General features: G+C 35.2%; 1 protein-coding gene across 2 annotated transcripts; it reads left to right on the top strand.

Moving 5' to 3' along the window:
* The first annotated feature begins 1,102 nt into the window (after positions 1 to 1,102).
* Positions 1,103 to 13,272, top strand: LOC136806962 (heat shock protein 75 kDa, mitochondrial-like). 2 transcript variants are annotated; one of them, XM_067063541.1, is made up of 11 exons: positions 1,103 to 1,270; positions 3,366 to 3,421; positions 4,714 to 4,765; positions 6,437 to 6,519; positions 6,799 to 7,181; positions 8,882 to 8,991; positions 9,248 to 9,321; positions 9,656 to 10,275; positions 10,773 to 10,975; positions 11,213 to 11,523; positions 13,094 to 13,272. In XM_067063541.1, the coding sequence occupies exons 1-11, from the start codon at positions 1,150 to 1,152 to the stop codon at positions 13,241 to 13,243; spliced, it is 2,163 nt and encodes a 720-aa protein (XP_066919642.1). In that variant the 5' UTR covers positions 1,103 to 1,149; the 3' UTR covers positions 13,244 to 13,272. The 2 variants fall into 2 exon arrangements, with proteins under 2 accessions (XP_066919642.1, XP_066919640.1); XM_067063539.1 differs by having other exon boundaries at positions 1,110 to 1,270; positions 4,711 to 4,765.
* Positions 13,273 to 14,878: the final 1,606 nt, after the last annotated feature.

The raw sequence follows: 14,878 nt of genomic DNA, 5'->3' as shown, positions 1-14,878 counted from the left end.
CGTGGTTGTGTTTTTTGAATCGTTTTTGTTAGCTGGGTTTTCATTATCGATCGGTTTTATTGATTGATTGGGTTGTTGTATCGTTTTTGTGTTTTGTTGTACACCTTCTGTATGTCGAAGCCTTTTTTGACGATCCTCGAACCCGATAAATAAATTCATCGGTTTTTAGGTCATCATTTAGGTCTTTCGCCTGTTGTGATAGTTCTTTATACTTTTCACGTTGGGACCTACAGAGGTCTTCTGTGATACTTATGCCTTTATAAATATCGTTACCTTCAAGTGATGGGAGAGTAAGTTATATCGCAAACGCAACCTGGTGGTGGCGGAGTTGGTGGAACGTGGGGAATATGAGGCCCAAATGCATAAAAGTATCGTAAACATGGGTTTACGCCCCGTAAAATCCTAATCCTAGGTTTTAAAACACAAACCTAGGTTTACAGGCGCAAACCCAAGTTTATGAAGCGTAAACCTAGGTTTTAAAGCATAAACCTAGAGGTTTACGGTTCCCATAAGGGGGGCGGGAGGAGGGGAGTGTATTCTTGATATGCGTAAGTGAGGATGACGTCATATTTTTTAACGGAAGCACTCGAAAAAAGCCGTATTTTGACCTCCGTGTTTCTATTTTTAGTAACAGCGAGAGGTCAAATCCCGGATTTTTCCGGGTGTTTCCGCTAGAAAAATGACTTACGCATAATACACTCCCCTTCTCTATATGGAAGCCCAAATGCACAAAAATATCGCAAACATGGGTTTGCGATATTTTTGTGCATTTCGGCTTCCATCATAAAGAATTATACAGAGTCTTTACCACCCGTAATTTCTAATGTCCGAGATTTTGATACCCGGACATTCTCCGAATTACGTAATTCTTTTCTTTCCGGGGGTATGTAATGAATTTGCTACGTAAGTTGAAACCAAAGGTAATAATGATTTTTTAAATAAAAAAAGTTCTCTAATTATTAATTTCATATTCATTTTCATAAAAACCAACTTATTGTCATACAATTTTTTTCATAACATCCTTTCAATTTATTTTGTATATTACCCCCGGAAAATAATCACATTTACGTAAATGATTGATCACGTGTTCCGAAATCATAACAAACTTGTAAAGTTCAAAATAGAAAGCAGCAAAAACAAGAAGCAAGCATGGCGTCCAGGAGAATTTTGGTTCAACTTCAAAGAAATGGAGGAAAGTTGTTTAAAACTAATCTTTTAAACAATACATGCAATCAAGGCATAAGAAAGAATACCATCACCCAAAAGTTTGGTAAGACTCTTTCAAGGAGAGGAGTGACTTTGCCTTACAAATTAAAAATATGTCTGGGTTTTATTTCCTCTTTATAATTCTCTTCTGACACAGTCTGACATCTGAAGCACCTTCCGAATCTTCTTTGAATTTTGCCACTCTGTTTAAAAAAAGCCAATATTGCTTCTCTGTTAGTTAGGTTGCAACCCACTGTTGGCCTTCAACTTTCTTTACGAATGCTACTAAAAATTATGAAATACAAATACTTCCCATTTAATCATCTTTCTCAAACCTGAAATCTGTAACAATTTTGAGTGTCACCCTTAATCTACATTCCATCACCTTACATCTAAATTCCCAAAAGTTTTAGATATCGACAGACCAATCCATATTTTACCGTCAACTGCTCCAACTTGGGACTATCTTACGCAACATAGGACGGCCATTCCACCACGCCATTTCACCCAACCTCCAAAGTCATTTTATTTGAGTTCAATGAACCACGTATTATCAAATACACGATTTCTCTTTCGCACTGAGTAGGCTTTTAAATCAAAATATGAAAAAAATCCGTAGTGGAAAACACACGCGAATGTGAGCGTTTGGCGTCAATCGCACGGCGCAAGTTACACACTCGCTAATCAGAATACCAAAATAAACAAATTTCAAAGGCTCAATGTAAGTGATTGATTGAAGTTATCATCAAAAAATAAAAATAAAACAAACCTTTAAGTTTAACCTTTCAATAATCCAAATAAACAAAATATTTCAAATGAATTGATGTTTAAGTTTGAAAACAAGCACCATTTCCACCATATACTTTTAGAGCAAAAAGCAGAATTTCGCTGAAATCTGCTGCTCTTCCCGGACAAATAATTTCTCAGGATATCAGAGAGTCTGGTGCTGAATATATACCGTAAGTTGGTCTAATGTCGACATCCGTCTTCTAATTTCGACATCCTTCTTTATAGATAGGAATAATAAGAAGGTCGAAATCACTGATAGTCTAAAGATTTTTCCTCTCATCGCGCTAATCAAAGTCAATCAGCGATTCCAACCTTCCTCAGTTTCTATTGTTCCTATCTCTAAAGAAGGGTGTCGAAATTAGAAGACGGATGCCGACATTAGACCAACTTACGGTAGTTTAGTGGGTCAAGCTTGTTTTAGTTCTCTATTATAGATAAAGCCTGAAGACCTCATCTGAGACGGGGGTCATAAATGATCTTTGTCTATTTTGAAGTCGTACAATCTTTTACTTCTCAAAACCATTTAGATTCAGGTTTTATATATAATAACAAAACAAAAATTTGTTTCATTAAAGCTATTACTTTCAGCGAAATAAGCCTTTAGTAAATATTTAAACCCCCTGTTTTATTTCGTTATTTACAATGTGATTTTATAGCGGGAGTTGGGAACCGGCTAGATTGTGTGATCTGATTGGCTGAATGAGCAAACGCGGGACTCGGCCCAGGACTTTTTACCCGCGTTTTAAACGTGTTTACAGCAATATTTATTCTTTACGCTTTCGTTTTCAAAATCTGTTGAATCTGTTGGATTTTGGCTTGTGACGATTACCTCGCCTAACATCTGTGTTAGGTGGCGGGCGTTCTCTAATTCTCCATTCGGCGTCCGGTCATTTTGAATGAAAACAAAAAAGTTAAAAAGGGCGCGCTATCAGTGAAAGTTATTGTGACATGTTATGACAGAAAGTATGATTGATAAACTTGGTGGAGTTATCAAATCAAATTTGTTGTCAAAGAGATTTAACAGTAAGTGAAAATACAGGCCAGAGTCCCATGTTGCGTGCACTCGTCCCAAGTTGGAGCAGTTGACTGTATGTATGAAAATACTCGAATACATGCTTTTGTGATAGATGTTTTGGCGAACGTGACAGTCTTTTGAATAACTAATTACTCCACATACATTACTTTCCCTCGGCCAATAAAACATGATAAATTATCTTGTCTCTAGGTAACTGCCATGGAGTAATTAACCAAAACCGAACCAAAACCAATTAGCCAAAGCAAAAGCCTAATCCTCCAAAAAAAAGTCAAAAAAGACTTGTACCATAGTTTTTGATGATAGTCAGTCCCTGATAGATTTCATTTTTTCTTAGGGTCGATTGTTCCAATCTACAATGTGAATTGTCGCAGCTTTACAACAGAAGCTCAGGTAAGTTACTTGTTGACCAACCTAAACTTATAAGAACACTAACCAAATACCAATACAGTAAGTCTAACCTCATATTATGTAATTTCCCGGGTCCTGAAATTATCTTTTCTTTGTTTAGGACCCGGGGGTCACTGATTGCTCCTACAAACGTATCAACATTTCACAATCTGACAATGATTTCATCAATTCATTTGGGCTTGTAATGAATGAAAACGATGAAGCCATTTCGGTTGTATTAGGAAATCAGATGCGAAGACAGTTGTGGGAAGGCTGTCATACTGAAGAGGAGTCTCGCATGATTAAAATGGCAACCCAAAATATGAATCATCTCTTCTTCAACAAAAATTTGTCTGAGGAAGAAGATTACTTGATAAAGTTATGTAGCTCTGCTCCTGATAGCACCATTTTCCCCTATGTGTTCAAGTATGATGATACTGCATTCATGCCATATGCCTTCCCTGTGGATTACATGACTGATAGAGATGAGGTTACTAAACCTGAGGCTACACAGAATTTTGATATGACTGTCGAGCCTAAATCCTTTCGTCATTCTGAAATCAGAAAGAAGGCTGGTATTTTCTATACCTCTGAATCAGACTTCCCTGAAAATTATGACGACGAACCACCTTTTCCCAAATCTTCAAATTATGCTTGAGAAGCCAATTATTGCATCTCATGGTATATGTACATAGACAAGACTTATATGAGATAAATCTACAAAATGCGGATCTCAAAAATTATCTCGCTAATATATTTAAGTTTTTGTTATTTTTATCTTAAAATTTGTGTACATAGAGTTTCGCCCTGTCCTGTCTAAATTTTGTAAAAAAAAAGTGAAAAAGAATTTCATTCAGCCATTGTCAAAGTCATGAAAAGGTTTCTTAGTATTTTTGTGAGGTATCTTCTTCAGGGATCTGGGTACATGGTGAAGGTGTATATAGATTATATTTATTCTTACTCTCATTATTTTTTTGTACATAGATATTTTTGATCTGTATTATTTTGCATTTGGTAGTACAGAGTAATAAATTATATTGGAAAGATAACCCAATGTTCCCTTTCGATTTTGAAGTGAATTAGAAAGTTGCTATTCTAAGTTTCTCACATTTTGAAATGAAAAGCTTCGTCACAAACAAATTTTCAAAAAAATTCACGATAAAGCTTTTTAGATATTTAAAATTTTAAAACACAAGCACTCCAAAAAAATTTGATGTGTCAACTTAATCTACTTAATTCTATTATTCTTTCCTCAAACTATGCGAGTGTTGTTTTTTCGTTTTGTTTTTCAGCAGACAGAAGAAGTTGAGAATGTTCATGTCATTTCAGACACTGAGAGTGTTACAGGTAAGACGAGCGTTTGATTCCCCCTTTTAGTCCTCCTCGTCAACTGAGAAAAAACAAATCAACTAAGAAATGAACTAAAATCCTTCATAGTTTTTTCTATTGACCTGTTTACATAGCTGGCTATCATGACAAAATGTTTTTCCCCTTATATCATACTGTTTGTTCCATTATTTTTCCTTAGCGAAAGGTCTGAAATGTCTTGACATGTGACGAGAGCATCTCTAAAGTTACCAAAGATTTTTAATTGATTTATTTAAGACCTTTTGCGTGATTCTATTTAAAAGTTCAATGAATGATCTTGGTTTTTGATAACATCAATAACTACTTAATCATTTAAAAAAAATGTTGACCACTACCGTTTTTGAGATATATATTATTATGAAGTCTCAAAGGGTACGTATAAAAATCAATAAGCGTTATAACCAAAATAGCTTTCTTAAAAAATTCAGTGTTATAAAAGGTTGTATAACTGTAACGATTTCATGTTCTCAAGTTAAGCTGATCACGTGAAAAAAACATGCATCTGTCCGAAAAAATAAGATAATACCCAGGAATACCATATTATAAAAGCTCTATGATTTGTTTTTTTCTGACAAACATAATTCACGACTGTCCGAAATGTTAAGTTGGAAGACAGAAAGCAGTAATTACATACTTTGAATATGATTGATTTTTCAATTTCTCCGTCAATCATTTTCATAATTTCCTGTTCACGCACGTTTGAATTTTTGATATTGATAAATTTTCAATTATTGAAAGCAAATAATGTTAGCTTTAGGTTTTTAAAGTGCAGGTCTGGATTGAGCAAGTTTTGACTGACTAAGCTAAGCAGAGCTATTTTGTTCGGATGCATAAAAAAATAGTACATCATCGAAGCTCTTGTATTGAAGCTGAACATAGCTACTACTGATATTATAAAAAGTTTCCCACAGTTAAATCATTGTCATTCTTTTCCAGTTCGAATGTCTAATTCTTGAAATTATATCAGCATGAATATTTTAGCGTCTTTTCATTTCAAGTAATTAACATCTGTGTGATTATGCTATTTGTTTGTAAGAATCAATAGGTTTAGAGTCTGAATCAATGTTATATTATACCTTATCAATCTTTTCCTAATGTGCAACATACATAAAACATCTGTAAAAGGCTGAAGAAAAAAACTAATTTGGAAATTATCCATTTTAAGCTCTTTATTATGCTTCTAGATTTAATTGACAATTTCTTTTTGCCTGGATCAGCTTATAAAAACTTAGGAAAAAGTACACCTTTCTTTTTTGCTAAGTTATTGAAAATCTTGGCATTCTTTGCCCAGTCAAACTATAGTTAACTAAGTAATCTAAATAATCTAAGAATGGTTAAAAATTCACAGGTACAATCTAAAATATTCAAAAGTCCCATACAGTTATATCAAAATTGTTCATTTTTCTAAAACAGCGATGCATTGTGAGATTGTTTCGGGGTTATTAAAATAGAATTCCCTCGAGGAATTTCTAAGAGATTTCTATTGTAATACCCCCGAAACAATCCCACAATGCATCGCTTTTTTAAAGAAAAATCTATTGATCTGTAAGAACTTGGAAGGAAAACTAACAATATAAAAACATTATTGACCTTGTCCGTTCATATTCGTCATAAAGTGCAATACGTTTTGTATTTTTTTCTTGTTGATAGGTGAATCTGTCAGACATGAATTCCAAGCAGAAACCAGGCAACTTTTGGACATCGTTGCAAGATCCCTCTATTCTGAAAAAGAGGTTAGCTACGATATTAACTTTTTATCAGATATTTATTAGTCGGAGGCCTAAAGTTACGAACCAACAAGAAAAGCTATTTAAGGTTTTCCTTCAGACCGCAATTATTGCTCAAAACTTTAAAGTATCATAAAAGCTTGTAGCTTTTGATTTAGAAGATGGCTTTGGTACCATTGGAAGGCTATTTTCATACTCTGCGTCCCTCGTGGTCTAAGGGTTGAATTAATAGGGTTGAATTCTTTTGAAGGGAAAAAATTCACTTATGATAATTGTCATATTTAGGTCTTCATTCGAGAGATTGTGTCGAATTCATCGGATGCTCTCGAGAAGCTGCGGCAAGTTCAAGTTACTGGTCAACAAATTTCTGATTCTGATTCTCCCCTTGAAATCCATCTGACCACTGATGAAGAAAAGGGCCTGTTCATTATCCAAGATTTTGGTATCGGCATGAGCAAAGATGAGCTTATCAATAACCTTGGTACGATCGCTCGATCAGGCTCAAAAGCTTTTATTGAGAAAGCTAAGCACGAGAGCATTGACGCTCAAAACATCATTGGACAATTCGGTGTGGGATTTTATTCCACCTTTATGGTTGGTGATAAGATTGATGTTTTTACCAAATCTTATGAGCCAAGTGCTTCTGGATATCATTGGTCATCCGATGGGTAAGTAGAAAAAAAAGGCTTCACAAAATAATAACCAAATCTGTTATGTCGAATTCATTTTTTTTTCCTCGATTTAATCCTATTAATTTAGTTGTAAGGTTGCCAGTCACTTATAACTTTGTGATTTTCTCAAGCTTGTATCGGAGCAATAATCTCTTTCCCACCTTTGCGAGTTTGTCACGTATTTTGTAGTTTGAAAGATAAATGAAATGTTTAAAAAATTATATTATCATGTTTGTGTAATGCAATTGACGTAACATGTCTTAAAATACTATTCAATCGAAGTTTTTTTGTTTACCGTTGCATAACAGCCTGTTCAAACGTTCAGTGAAGGGGCCAGTTATTCATATACTGAAACCGCTAAGGAAGAAAATTGATCTTAAGCGAGAATTTTATCACATCAGCAGGGTTCGAATTATAGCTTCGCACTTCGCAAAATGCGAAGTGAATTTTAGATTTAGCGACCAAAAAAGATTTTCTAACTCAAAAATGCGAAGCTAAAAAATACCTCGTGACTTTCTTCATTCGTTAATCTATTGCTTTATCTACTCGCTACTTCGCTACTTTCTTCATTCGTTTATCTGTTGCTTTATCAACTCGCTACTTCGCTTCTTTATTCATTCGTTTATCTATTGCTTTATCAACTCGCTACTTCTCTATTTTATTCACTCGTTTATCTATTGCTTTATCTACTCGCTACTTCGCTACTTTCTTCATTCGTTTATCTGCTGCTTTATCAACTCTCTACTTCGCTTCTTTATTCATTCGTTTATCTATTGCTTTATCAACTCGCTACTTCGCTATTTTATTCATTCGTTTATCTATTGCTTTATCTACTTGCTACTTCGCTATTTTATTCATTCGTTTATCTATTGCTTTAACTACTCACTACTTCGCTACTTTATTCACTCGTTTATCTGTTGCTTTATCAACTCGCTACTTCGCTATTTTATTCATTCGTTAATCTATTGCTTTATCTACTCACTACTTCGCTATTTTATTCATTCGTTTATCTAAGATAAAGTGAAAAGAACAAGAGCTAAATAGGTTGATAACTTTGTGAATCTTCTGACGTCAATTTTTGAACAAGTCAATTTTGACCTCCTTTTTAGAAAACCTCATAACTATACAAAAAATTAGTTTCTGACATTGAAATTTTCAGGAGTGCTCTCAATTAAGTTAAAGTTTACCCATACAAAAGTCGATAGCACAACGTGTGGAAACTTTTTTTGGACCACCCGGTATTGCTTTATCAACTCGCTACTTCGCTAGTTTATTCATTCGTTTCTCTATTGCTTTATCTACTCGGTACTTCAAAACTTCATTTTACTTTGCTTTGTCTTTAATCTCTTACTTCAAGTCTTACTTTGCTTTTCTAGAGAAATAAATTGAAGATACTTTCGCATTTTCTTCCAAACAACATCGCAAAATACTGAAAATGCTTCGCAAACAGTGAAAAATAATTGCCGATGGCGCTCCTTTTTTTTACCTCGCTTCGCTCGAAAAATATTGCTCCGAAAAGGAAGGAAGCCATTCTATTGGTTAGAAGTGACGTAAAACTTGAATGTAACCAATAGAATGTCTTTATTTCGTTTCGGAGCGAAACGGAATCGTAACGTCTGAACATGATCTTAGTGGGACAATTGAAACAAATATGAGCGATCTCCATCCATTTACGAAAACCTTTCTCCTATTAACAGATCTGGCTCATACGAGATCGCCGAAGCTGAAGGCGTAACACGTGGTACAAAAGTCATCATCCATTTGAAATCTGATGATCGAAGGTTCTCCCTCAAAACTACTGTCGAAGGTGAGAATTTACAAAACAGAACACTCTCTAGATGAAGAATCTAAAATGAAATGTATTCACTAAAGATACTAGGGTTCACGAAGGTGCTGTGAAAATACGATGCCATTACAAAAACAGTAATATCCTTAGTATATGTTCAATTTTATGGCTTTTTTGAAAACAAGTACCTGAAAGAATGGTCCAGGCAACTATCTGTTTTTGAACGTTTTGAAGCTTGAATAAGACTTTTCGTAGATAACTTACCTGTATATTTTAGATATAATTCGGTGCTACAGTAACTTTGTCGGATTTCCCATTTACTTAAATGGCTCAAGACTCAACAACATTGATGTAAGTGTATCTGAATGGGCGTGTATTCCTTAAATTTTCTAATAGTTTAAACGTTATTTGATGCCTTAGATATCTGTATCTAAAGGATTGTTTATAAAGAATTAAACGAGGTTGGCATGAATTACCCCCTTACTCCACACACGTTTTAAAAAGAACCTTCTGATAAATAGCTCATAAGATTATGTACATCCCTCATCCCTTGACCCTGACCTTGGTAGATACTTCATACGGACACTCGTTCGTTTACGTTCTTGCAATATTTGCTGAAATGGTTTTGAGAACTTCACAGACAATTATCAATACGAATGTAAAAACTTGACTTGAATAATTATAGGCTTTATGGACGAGCTCAGAGAGGGATGTCAGCGAAACAGACCATTCCCAATTCTATCAGTTTATTTCCAATACGTCAGACGAACCTCGCTATTCGCTCATGTACAAAGCGGACGCCCCATTGAACATTCGTAGTGTTTTATACGTACCTTCCAATATCCCAGAAATGTTCGGTTTCGGGCGTATGGAGCTCGGTGTTAGTTTGTATTCACGGAAGATTTTGATTCAATCGAAAGCGCAAAAGATTTTACCGGAATGGTTACGTTTCATTCGTGGTGTTGTTGACAGTGAAGACATCCCATTGAACTTGAGTAGAGAACTCCTTCAAGATAGTGCTTTGATTCAAAAACTGAGTGATGTTCTTGTTACTAAACTATTAAGGTACTTCTTAGAACAATCGCGAAAAGATGAAGAAAAATTCACGAAATTTATGAAAGAGTGTGGAAATTATTTCCGGGAGGGTGTGGTCACTGACCAATCACCTTCTCGACGTGAAGATATCGCCAAATTGCTGAGATTTGAAAGTTCGAAAGAAAGACCAGGAAATTTGAAATCTTTGATGGATTATATTTCTGGAATGAAAGAAGATCAAAAAGAAATTTTCTTCCTTTCTGCTCCAAGGTACGCTACTTTCTTCCCGTCATGCCTTTCTTTTAAGGAAGTTTCAAAACAAAACTTACGTGGTCTTTAAAAAAATGTTGATCTCGATTATGTTTTATGATTGTTCATTTCAATAAGAGGCCACTCACATATCGATTTTCCCACGACTAACGTCAAAATGACACGAGACGATACTGGCTTTGTGTAAAAACCATGAAAAATAGATGACCAAAACTATGCGTAGCGAGAGTGATTAACAAAATAAAAAAAAAATTTGATATTTGTTAGAAAAATTAGAATTAAATCAGTCTCGAAGATCGATGTTTTGATTAATTTTCTTAGCGTCAATGCCTCTGACCCCCACCCCCTCGCGTCATTTTGGCGTTAGTTTATTAGGAAATATCGATATGTGAGTGGCCCCTAATCGATTCTATAAATGTATCACGCGCAGTTTCGAACGAGCCAACCCGACAACAAAATCTTCACACAGTAGTCAACTAGTACCACTTATTTTCCAGCCGTGAGCTAGCAGAATCATCGCCATATTACGAAGCATTGAAAGCAAAAGATGTGGAAGTACTTTTCACATACGAAGAAAATGATGAAGTCGTTTTTGCTGCTCTCAAAGAATTCCAAAAGAAAAATATAATTTCTGCGGAAAACTATTTGATGGGTTCAGATCCTCTCACTGATGACGTCATCACCGATCAACCCGACATTGGTAAGAGCACTCTTCGTTTTGTTTTGTACAAATATTGATCATCCCTGTACTAATAAAGCCTTCAAGCGTCTGCTTTAAGAACAACAACGACTTTGAAAACACAAACTTATAAGAATTTGCAATATACCCAATGTTCATTCATTTCAGACCACTATAATTCTAGGAAATTTACAAGGTACCACTTTGGATTGATTTAGTTCCCTTCTTATCACTTTTCCTTTCTTTTATTGATTTCAGAAAAATTATCGGAAACTGAGACAAACGAACTAATGGATTGGATTCAAAACACACTTGGAAAAACGAAATGTCAAAACATTAAAGAATCGAAACGCCTCGCATCACACCCTGCAATGATCACAGTGCCCGATATGGGTGCAGCTAGACGATGGTTGAAATTCGTCAAATCTGGCCCCAATACTGATCTTCTGAAGATGAAATTTGAAGTACTTCAACCAACTTTTGAGATCAATCCCAACCACGAGATCGTCCGCTCACTGAACACACTAAAAGGAAGCAATCCCATGCTTGCTGAACTCTTGGTCAACCAGGTAAAGAAACGAATTTTAAAAGTCTGTTCCAAAATTTTTGACATTCGGAAATACATACTCTCGGGTACCTAATAGCCGGGGGGATTGGAATAAGCGGGAGGGGGGTTGGAAAAAATCTCAAAACTTAATAAGCGGGGGGGGGGTTGGAATAAAAATGTCCTGGGTGGAAAATGTTTAAAAATGAGACAAATACAGCTGAATTAGGACAAAAGAGGGAACTTTCAAAAACATTTTCCCAAAAAATAATAAGCCCCCGGGGGGGGGGGTTGGAATAAGAATGTCCTGGGTGGAAAATCTTCAAAAAATTAATTATAGCCGTCCCCTATTAGGTACCCGAGAATAATCTCGAATCAAGGCTATGATTAAAAGTAATACCTTGTAGTAAAGAAAGTTTTGAGTGGATAAATTCAAAGTTGCGCTTGTATCATCATATATTGTGAATTCAGATTTTTCATACCATTTTCAGATCTGATCTGATTAACTGATTAAATATTTGAAATTTGAGATTTTGGTTGAAAAATCTTCAAGCAATCTATCAAGACTGTCATTTTTTCGGAGAAAAAACACGATTTTAAATCTAGGACGTAATCTCTAACATATTCGTGAATAACTAGAACGTAGAAGGATAAAAAACTATAAACACGCTCTTTTATAAGAATACCTTATCGGCCAAAACTTAGTCGGCCTTGATTTTAGCTAGTCGGCCTGATTTAATCACCAAGCCAAAATTTAGTCACTTAGGGCCGACTAAGTTTTGGCCGATAAGGTAGTGCTATAAGAATATCAGGGGAGATTTTGTGAATTGACAAGAATATAAGGGTGGGAAAACTCAAATGGAAGCATGATTTCTATCAGGAGATGAGTTGTTGTTTTTTATACGTAAAACGTAAATAAGAAATTTTGATATCGTCTTAGAAAATGAAAAATATTTTTTTATAAAAAATGTAAAGAAAATCTCATCCTCGGATTCGGAAAACTCCTAAGAATACTTCATCCTCAGCCAAAAAGAAACACTTTTCTTATAAAAAACCGTGCATCATTTCGATTTAATGGTACGACCTTTTGCGTAGGCTCACAAGCTGAACTTGTAATCACCATATTAAGTATAATCAAAGAAATATTTCTTTGGTATAATTGAATGCACGTTTTCATATCAAAAAAGGTGTGGTTTTAATTCAGAAAAAAGGTTTTTTGTCAACGGAAGATCCTGCAGAAGCAGTACGGGGTCGGCTGTTCAAGTTACCTTTCTTTCTTAGCCTTCTTGAGTCACTGTTTGGAAATTACATATTTAGATGAGTTCAGGACGTTAAATTTCTTACGGAAACACCCCGGTTTTTGCCAGTAGTGGCAAATTTAAAGTAAGGAAAAAATAATTGCTTCATTTTTTCATCTAGTTGCAAAACCCGGGAATTTGCGTAGAAAGCGTTACATCAATCTAGTATCGCTTGCTTCACAACTGCGACAAAAAAAATCTTCAAAATGAAAAGTTGGACTGATTCTTTGCTTTGTGTTGCCATTATAATCAATTTTAACAATTTTAAACCACCTCTATTTTCTTTTATCGTTTTAGCTTTTTGACAACGCGCTTATTACTGCTGGTTTGTTGGACGATCCTCGTGAAATGGTTGGCCGATTGAACACCCTTTTGTCTAAAGTGATGACCAGATTAAATATCGAAGAACAGAAAAAGGATAAACAACAGACCATTATTACTCCTTGAATATAGAAATATATTTTGCTGAAAACTGAGTTCATTGCAGTTCTTCTCATTTGTTTCAATCGTTGCTTTGTTATTCAGAAATATGGTTCAATAAAGGTGTCGACAAATTATTTTAAGTTTTGATAATAATCTTTTATTTTTTCTTGATTCAAAATCATTATTAGGTTACAGGTTTGGTAGAGTCAACCTCTAAGTTGTGCACAGGCAGGACATTTGCAAAGACAGTCGAAGCTTTCAGCTCTGGCACTGAAAACCAATCTGTTCTTCTTATTTCTCTTCTGTACACAGCCTAAACAGCATGAGAATCGATCAGAATTTCGTATTCTGAGTGGCAGTCGAGGTCCTGGACAGTTGGCAAATCGTCTGCAAACGAACATGGCTTTTCGCGGGATATGTTTCTATAAAAAAAAGGAAAAAGAAGTTAGAGTTTTATCGTCTGAGTATGGAAGCACAGGGTAGTACCTCCTTGGAACCTTGTTTTTGTTGAGGCTCGGCTCGGCTTGTTGACACTTTGAGACTCAAATTCTTCGCGTAAACTGTTCTTTTTTTCAGGCAAAATTGAGGTATATCAGACATCATCCCCTATTTCTATCACTTCATTTTGCGTTATTTGAACTTACTTGATCTCATAGTCATACAGTAAAAAAGATCTGGTCGCTCATGGGGCGAGGCATAATTAATTGCTGTCGGTCGAACAATATTAATTGATTGATCACTATTGGCCACAGTTATTAATATTACCTTTTTGTAGTGATGAAAGTGGGCTGCATCTTTCTTGCTTTCGACTTCGTTATTTTTCTCGCCTTCCTTTTTCTTACAATCACCTCCTTGTATCAAAACAAGCAAGCAAAGGACTGACAAAGCCAAAAGTAACCTCATCTTCGTAACGTTTTCAATTCTGCTCTTATTTCCACTCTTTAAGCTGTTGAATGATAATTGAGTGCGAAATACTACAACACTTTATATTATCAAGTCGTAAATTGCTTAGCGAAACTGACGATTTAGCGTAATTACTCTTCTCATGGCTATTTAACATAATTTCGTTCCCAGTTCCTTACAAAGCAAACGAGCTTATATCCTTACCAGGAAACTGGTAGCTAACTTGCTACTTCCGTATGTAGCGTCGTTAATAGAGTAATTAGCTACATATTTTAATAACGAAAAGAGCAAATGACATCATTGCCAGTCACGAATTAAAGTTAGTTTTTTGTTTCGAGTTTGCCGAGAACCAGTTTCTACACCAGGTTTTATAGCAATACAATCCTTAAGACTCCCTTTTTTTAAATTCTCTAATATCTGAGGAAAGTTCAGGGGAGTACTACCACAGATTTATAAAGCCCAAGGGCTATATGTCGCACTTTTGCTGAAAAGTGTGTCGTGGCTAGGTAGGAAATCCTACCTAGGTCACGTGACCTTACAATAAAATTTCAGTGGTTAAAAGTTTTTTCTTACATAAGGGTTTTCCCGTTCATATCAGACACATGTTTCATATCAGGACAGTGTCTGTCTATTGTTGTGCTGATATAGGCAAAGAGATATTTTTCTTTTCCTCTTTCCTCTCTTTTTATAAAAACCAAATCTTTAACCAATCAGAAGCTTTGCGGATTTTCGAAAACAAAAGTAACTATATTCCTT

This window comes from Clytia hemisphaerica, unplaced genomic scaffold (assembly GCF_902728285.1).
Source record: "Clytia hemisphaerica strain Z4C2 unplaced genomic scaffold, Clytia hemisphaerica genome assembly, whole genome shotgun sequence".
NCBI classification, from domain to species: Eukaryota; Metazoa; Cnidaria; class Hydrozoa; order Leptothecata; family Clytiidae; genus Clytia; species Clytia hemisphaerica.
Note: the sequence above shows the minus strand (reverse complement) of the source record. Positions and strands in the feature narration are given on the sequence as shown.

Excerpts from the sequence above, each read along its gene's own strand:
- LOC136806962 (XM_067063539.1), top strand. The coding sequence starts at position 1,150 with ATGGCGTCCAGGAGAATTTTGGTTCAACTTCAAAGAAATGGAGGAAAG. Across the intron at positions 7,182-8,881 it reads TATCATTGGTCATCCGATGG|ATCTGGCTCATACGAGATCG; the intron begins GTAAGTAGAAAA and ends TCCTATTAACAG. Across the intron at positions 11,524-13,093 it reads CTGAACTCTTGGTCAACCAG|CTTTTTGACAACGCGCTTAT; the intron begins GTAAAGAAACGA and ends TTATCGTTTTAG.